Source organism: Lepidothrix coronata, unplaced genomic scaffold (genome assembly GCF_001604755.1).
Source record: "Lepidothrix coronata isolate B3197 unplaced genomic scaffold, Lepidothrix_coronata-1.0 Scaffold36, whole genome shotgun sequence".
In the NCBI taxonomy this organism is placed as follows: Eukaryota; Metazoa; Chordata; class Aves; order Passeriformes; family Pipridae; genus Lepidothrix; species Lepidothrix coronata.
In genome coordinates this window covers 4,516,918-4,524,223 of record NW_016690216.1, presented here as the reverse complement: position 1 = coordinate 4,524,223, position 7,306 = coordinate 4,516,918, and the positions used below count along the sequence as shown (strand labels likewise).

General features: G+C 36.6%; 1 protein-coding gene across 3 annotated transcripts in view; it reads right to left on the bottom strand.

Annotated features, from left to right (window-relative positions):
• The window catches only part of HNF4G (hepatocyte nuclear factor 4 gamma), a 62,754-nt gene that overhangs the window by 10,380 nt on the left and 45,068 nt on the right, over positions 1-7,306 (bottom strand). For all 3 annotated transcript variants that reach the window (XM_017812548.1, XM_017812547.1, XM_017812549.1), the window contains exons 3-4: positions 6,614-6,708; positions 2,990-3,096 (exon numbers count right to left, since the gene is read on the bottom strand). In XM_017812548.1, coding sequence (XP_017668037.1) covers positions 2,990-3,096; positions 6,614-6,708 — 202 coding nt within the window. The remainder of the gene's footprint in view (positions 1-2,989; positions 3,097-6,613; positions 6,709-7,306) is intronic.

Genomic DNA, 7,306 nt, shown 5'->3' with positions numbered 1-7,306 from the left:
AAAAGAAAAAGAAAAAGAAAAAGAAAAAGAAAAAGAAAAAGAAAAAGAAAAAGAAAAAGAAAAAGAAAAAGAAAAAGAAAAAGAAAGAAAAAAGATCCCTCCAGTACAAACCCCAAATCCCACCACTGTAACAGACATATGAAATTGACTTTCCCTTTATGTTTTATTACTAGAAGCATACTCAGGAAATGATATAGTGTGATTATCTTCCTCAGGAAAAAAATTAAATGTTTGATCTTCCAATAGCATACCTGTACATACTTCAGGATGGTGGAAGCTATTTAGGTTGACCTCCTATCAGTTCCCCTTCATTCATATATCCATGTTAAAACCCACAGTGGGATCTGCAGTGAAATCCCATTATCCTTGGGTAGTCAAAAGGAGTTGCACTTCTGAACTAAAGCTCAGCGCTTCCTACATAATTGAGTAGTGTAAAACACTGAAAATAGCTTAGATATTAATGTCAGTTAACCAGCTGAACATCAGTTCTCAGGGAAATTAGAGCAGCTAGACAGGTGAAAACCTCCTCAGACACATAATTCAAAGGCTATCATGAAGGAAAAAGGTTAGAGGTACTGTTTCTTTGTAGACAGAGCATTTGAGAAATCCACGCTATAATCATGAGTCCATTTCTGGCATCTCTTCTACAAAAACAAAGTTGAAAATACTGAATATCATTCAGGTGAGAGCTATCAGAGTGATTCAGTCTAGAAAACCTTCAGCAGAGAAAGAGAGTAAAGAAACTCAACACATTTCACTGTTTTTCCAGAGGAGTAGAAGAGATCTTGATCAAGACTCAAAAGTACAAAGAAGAGACTTCTGATAGCAGGTCACACCTGAGAAAGATACCACCATGCACCAACTAGGAGACAATACAAGAACGTAAAGAAGAGGCAGATTGTTTAACTGTTAGACATACCGACTCATGAAGTTAATATGTTGTCTTTCCTTTAATATCTTTTAATCAAACCTGTGCACCTTTATAAATTAAAAATTACATTACAAACTATAAACTACATGCCAAAATTACTTGCTGAACTTCTGCTGGGGACTCATAGGACGACTTCCATGGAGTTCATTATTAAGATTTCATCTCTTCACAAGGATATGAAGATACGGACTTTCCTATTTCTTTTTCTCTATTGATTTAACCCTCCTCTCATTTTTGGGGTGCAACACGGTAGTCACTGACTTCATAGAATCATAGACCAGTGTGGGTTAGGAAGGACCTTGAAAGATGATTTCATCCAATCTTTTGTGGGAAAGTAAGCCTAGATGATGGACTCATCTAGTTCCTCAGGGATGAGGACTCCACCACATCCCTGAAAAGGTTGCTCCAGTAATTGTTTATTCTCCCTGTAAAAATTTCTTTCTTATATTGAGATGAAACCCTTCCCAGTGGAACTTGTACCTGTTAATGACTTGATGAACATGACAATTTAACACTATGTCCCAATTGTCCTGAAAACCTTCAGGGACGGATGGCTTTACGTCAATGGGAGTCGAGCATGTCCCTTTCATATTTACATAATCCTGGAAGCCTCTCTTGAGTCTGTAGGTGAAAAATTGCACTTGGACAATTTCCCCCTGTAAGGGACCTTCAGGAACAAAGTAATTAATTTGCTCTATTTAATATGAAAATTTCAAAAGAGATGAATGCCATCCTCTTCCTCATTTCACAGCTGAAGGACTTGGATAATGACTTGGGACACTACCTCCTCCTCCAAGTCTCTCCTCAGGACTGAACTCATCTTACAGGCCTATTTGATTGAGAGAAAAACAAGCACTTCTAAGACTTGACTTTTCCACCATGTTAATGTAGTCTCTTGGACTTTGAGGCCAAGATTGTACCTTCATATATGCTTGACATAGTGGAACTAATTCTGTCCTACCAAATAGTATGTAGAATAAATCTACACATGTACACAAGGGGATGTTTTAGGCCAGGAATCTACTGTTTGAAAAGAACTTTGTGCCATAAACAGCTGAGGATGTGATTCTGTTTAAGACAGTTCTTGTTCTTGAATTGCATAAACCAGTCGGAAATGATTAACAGAGTAATACAAAAAAGCACAATAAGCAACTTCAAAAAATTACTAAGGAGGTAAAAATAGCTATATTTTTCATAGTGTATAGGTATGAAAGGTAGGAAGGTCCATTACGTCCATCTAGTCTGTCCAGACATGCAATATGTGCCAAAGACATATCACCCAGTAATTCCTGCATCAATTCTTTACAGACAGTTCCAGCCTAAGAGAGATGCTGATAAAGGATGAGATTACAAAACATTTGGGGATGTATAAATCAGTCAGCATGAAATCATAAAGGTGGCAGTTAAATTCTAAGCAAGTTAGTAAGAGGTGCAAGAATGCAGAATCAATGATCATGATTTATCTGAGCTGCAGAAAAGGACTAGAGACTGTTCCATGCAGCAATTGATTGGATAGGAAAAAAAAAGAAAAAGAGAAAATGAAGTTCAGATGAGACAAAGAAAATTCAAAAGCGAGATGTGAACAGACTCTGCAGTTGGAACATTTCTGTTTGCCTTACTTATAATGTCTAAGGATATTAAAAACTGGATTTTCAAAAGAATGTAAAGAAATGAGTGTCCACACCCCTTTGAATGTAATGGCTTTGGACAATTTTTTCACTAATACTTCATGGGAAAGCCAGCTTCAAGGATAGATAGATGCCACAAGCTGCCTAAGACAGCAACTGATTTAAAAGCAGTAAGAACCATAAAGCTTTATTAAGAAAGGTGCCTAAGACATATTGTCCTGGACAAAGTAGAATTTTTTTTATAGACTTTGCTTCAGGAATGTATTCTATTACTGATTCTTTCACCGGGAACAGGAAGCTGGGTGCATTTTGGAAGTAGAAGAAAGTAATCTCAATAATTATATTCAATACAATAAAAAACTGAAAAGTATTTAGTTTTAGTAAAATCAGTCTTAAAGTTACTAAATAATTTCGTGGTATATCTCAGTACCTGACGGGAGAGTGTCTCAGCTTGTGACAATGTGCTAATAGAAGGAATGTTGCAGCCGTCAAAGGTGTTTCTTCTTGTACTTATCCTGTCCCGTTCATTTTGTACAGCTGGAAAAGAATAATCATCTCATTTACTGACTTGTAAAAGCTGACACACAGTATAATTTCAGAAGTTTACCGTATTTCAGAAGATAACTGTAAGAACTGAAAGGTCTGACATTCAAAGAGGATGATCTACTTTTAGCTCTGAGTAATGAGGAAGAATGACAATACATGTTTATGGTCTCTATCTGTATATTACTTGCCTGCAAAAAGTATGTATAACTAATTATAGATAGATACTGAATTATCATCACTTTTTTCAGTGGCTTTACTACTATAAAACCTCTTTCTTCCTTTGAACCTGAAGACATGTTCTAATTTTGTTATTTCAACCGATTTAGTAAGTAAAGTAGTTTTTATCATAATGGCAGAAATGGACATCTCCAAACTGTCAAACAGGTCAAGAGATACAGCACCATCACTGAAAAAATATCTCAGTCAGAGGAAGTATGAAAGCCCTCCTCCTGCTCTGCTGTGGGAAATTCTGAAAGAGGAATAAATCATGAACTTAACCTAACAGTAAGATAATTTTGAAACTTAAATCTCATGCTCCTCCTCAGTGACGTTACATTCCTAGCCAGTTTGTGGAATATTAACTCAGTTAAAAAGTTTCAGGACAGTAAGTTTTGTCTAATAGGGTCCAAAGAAAGGCATTTGAAAGGGCTTAGGATAAGGAATCCTTACTCAGCACATGCAAGACTTATGAAGCAACAGGGCATACTTTTGAACTGAAGGAAAAAGAAAAAATAAAACTATCAATCAGATATTTCTAAAACCGAAATCATGTCCAAGGTTAGGTCAAGGAAAAAAAGAAAAGGGGAAAAAAAAGAATTATGCTGATCAAAATCTTTTTATTGCACAAGGAATCTCATAATTTTTTAAGAATAGCAGTTTTATTTCCAAAGATAAGTTTGCTATTTTATGGGAAACAATCTGCATTATAGAATTTAGGAGCAGTAAGAGAGGCTTCAATAAAAAAAAAAAATATTCTATGCACTGAATAGTTTCAGAGTTTATCTGAACAATGCACAGTTTATTCCAGAGGTGTACTAACTTTTTGCAAGGACACTCACTGATGGCTCTTTTATTAAGGTCACAGTAAGAAATTTTGTGTGGTGATAAACACAAAGTGCTATATGTTCATGTAGACAGGAGACAAAAACCATAACCTCTTGTAAAAGAATGCCAAAACATCCACTGAATTTCAGCAACCTTATAAGTGCTATGTAGATAATTAAAATAATGTCAGCACTGATTAGTATTGCAAAAATAGTAAGGTATTCTGACAATCAGTAGTGAAAGTCACTGGTGGAGCACACTGAGAACCATAGGTGGATGCTTCAATTTTCTCCTACTTATACATAATTTTGGATTATTAGACTAGACAGTCTGTCTGGCTAAAGCCTTTCCGTCCATTCAGGCTAAAATTGCCTTAAACAGAGATTACATGAGGAAGGTGGAATATTTGCTTAAAGGGGCCTTGTATAGCTTTCACCAACTGAAGCCTTTCTTACCTTTTCTTGCAGAAAAGAAAAATTTGCTTAGAAACAAGAGGAGAAACAATCATAGAGACTATGCTACACTTACACTATGAAACATGCTCCGACCATGTGAAAAGGTATGTAACAACACACAAGCAGTTCAGTGTTTTGAATTATTTTAGCACTTGGAAAACTCAAATAAACATGGCTTGGATGCAATGAAAAAAATGGAAGTTTTAGAGGTAATGGGACCAAAGTAGGGCAGAACAGTGTAAATTAGGTTGAAAGTTTTATGCCATGCACTGGGCTGCATTAGCATCTTAAAGAAAATGACCATTTCTCTGTTTTGGGCTCCTCAGAACATGAAAGATTCTGGCAAACTAGGCAGTGTCCAGAGGAAGACCAAGGAGATGTAACCCACAAAGTGCACAAGGTGAAGCAGAGCCTATGTGGAAAAGAGAGGACCAACATGGAGGTGGGGGTCTTCATTTCTGTACAGAAAATGGAGCCAGATTCTTTTCAAATCCATAGTGAAAGGACAAGAGACAATGGACACTACCCTAATTGCAGTAAGACGTATTCCAATTAGTTAGAAATTAAAACCTCTTCCCAGTGAGGCTGGTCAAGCACTGAAAGAACTTGCCAAGAGAGACTGTCACATCTCCCCTCTCAGGGACTGTGTAAATCTGTCTGGACGGAGTCCCAAGCAACCTGACTGAACCTAGACACTAGCCTTGCTTTAAATGGGGATCTGAACTAGATGAATTCCAGATGTCGCTTCTGAGATAAATTTCTTTAATTCCAGGTTCTGAAAGTCTGTAAAGCTCTGCTTTTTGCAAAAGTTTTAGGGCAGCTGTGGACACACAGGTCTCCCCCTTTCTTCACATCAGATTGATAATATATATACAATACGTTACCGATTTTAATGACTCAAATTCCAAAGGCTAAAGTTTGTTAAAGGAGATCCATAAGAGCTAGCAAACCTATTTCGTTCTGTGTAACACTGTTTAGAATATCGCCATCCAGCTTCAAAAAGAAAAATCTATTTTATCTCATATCAATAACGTGATCACTAGCAAAGCAGTACTGCCGTATAGATACTTAAGAGCCTAAAGAAACAGTTTGCTTTATCTTAGGAAAGCTATGTAAAGACTAAAAGAATGATAGCCTTGTTACTGTACAGGAGAACTGAGCACTCACATTTCAGACTGGCCTTCAGGCAGATACACCATGCTCCAAACAAAAAAGGTAGCAAAGTTGTGGTGAACCACTTTTGAGTGCGCATTTGAAACAGATCAGGACATCTTTTGCTTCTACATCATAACTGTCAGTGAAGCAACAGCCCCAACAACAATACTCCTCTGATATTACCATTGCCCTTCTTTCCCTATCGCTCTGCTCCTATGGTCATTCCACTTCCACAGGAGGATCACTGTGACTCACATTTCTTATCCCTGTCAGTGAGATGCACAAGTAACGTTTTCCCCATTTTAAGCCTTAAAGAAATTAGAATTTTTTTTTTAATTAATGTGGAGACTCCACTGACAGCTACCACTAGTCTTCTCACCACTATTATTTCACTCAACTTCACAGTCCTTCCTCTGGCTTAAATATTTCTTACATTTAAATTTAATGGAAGAACTGGTAAACTAGCACTGTCATTACTCAGGGTAGAAAAAAAATGCCAGATAGAGATTTCATGAAAAATTAAAACTAAAATCTCACAGTTTGAACTTTTCCAGCATATGGCTCAATATATAGAAATCAATGAATTTTGGTGCCGGGATTCATGGATTGAACAGTTGCAAATTCACTTTGAATCCACGGACTTGCTTATGATCAAAATGCTAGAACTGCTTACCCACCTGAAAATTAGAAGATGTATATTTTACCTCAATATAAAAGCATTTCTCCATCATGAAGGCATTATAGCAGACTTTCCATTAAATTATTCTGTTGGAGTTTTTTAGAATTTTTATTATATTTTAAAACTCACTCAGAATTTTTTTCTTTGTATATCAAATAGTAAATGACTCCATTACCTTCTTTTTTCATTCCTGCTCGAAAACACTTTTTTAAACGACAGTATCTGCATTGATTCCTTTTGTCCTTGTCAACGATACATTGTCGGTTGAATCTACCAGAGACAAGAAAAGGGAAATGTATATAGCATTAATAAAGCAGCACTCTGATTACAAAGAAGAAAACCAACTAATCTGGCCTGTCAGAATAATGTCTATAACCAGACTTCTTTCTTCAGTTGTTTGGATTATTTTTCTTTATTAATCAGTTCTGAGAGGTGCTCCATTTCCAGGAATATATATGTGCGCCTAGACACATATACGCATTGGAACTGGCAAGTGTGGAAAATTTCAGACTTAGGTGCATCATTTACACCTCAACTGATTTGTAAGGTATGTCAGTAACTGGCTTCATCAAACGGCAGTGGCAAAACAAAAGAAGAAAAGCTACAAAAAGTAAATGGAAAGGCCAATCAAGGAAAATGCCAAATGTTGCTGGCATTGAGGAGCCCCTCAGCTGTTAAACCATTACCCTCAGCTGGCAACCTTTACTCCCTATGGAGATACCAATGAACAAACTACATGTTGTATCATTACAAGTGGTAACCTAAAGAGGAAATGAGAGGAACATTTTCTGCCAACACAATGAAACAAAGACATGAGGAAACACACAGAGCATGACACTGCAGGAAGGCTTATCCAGACTTTTATGTA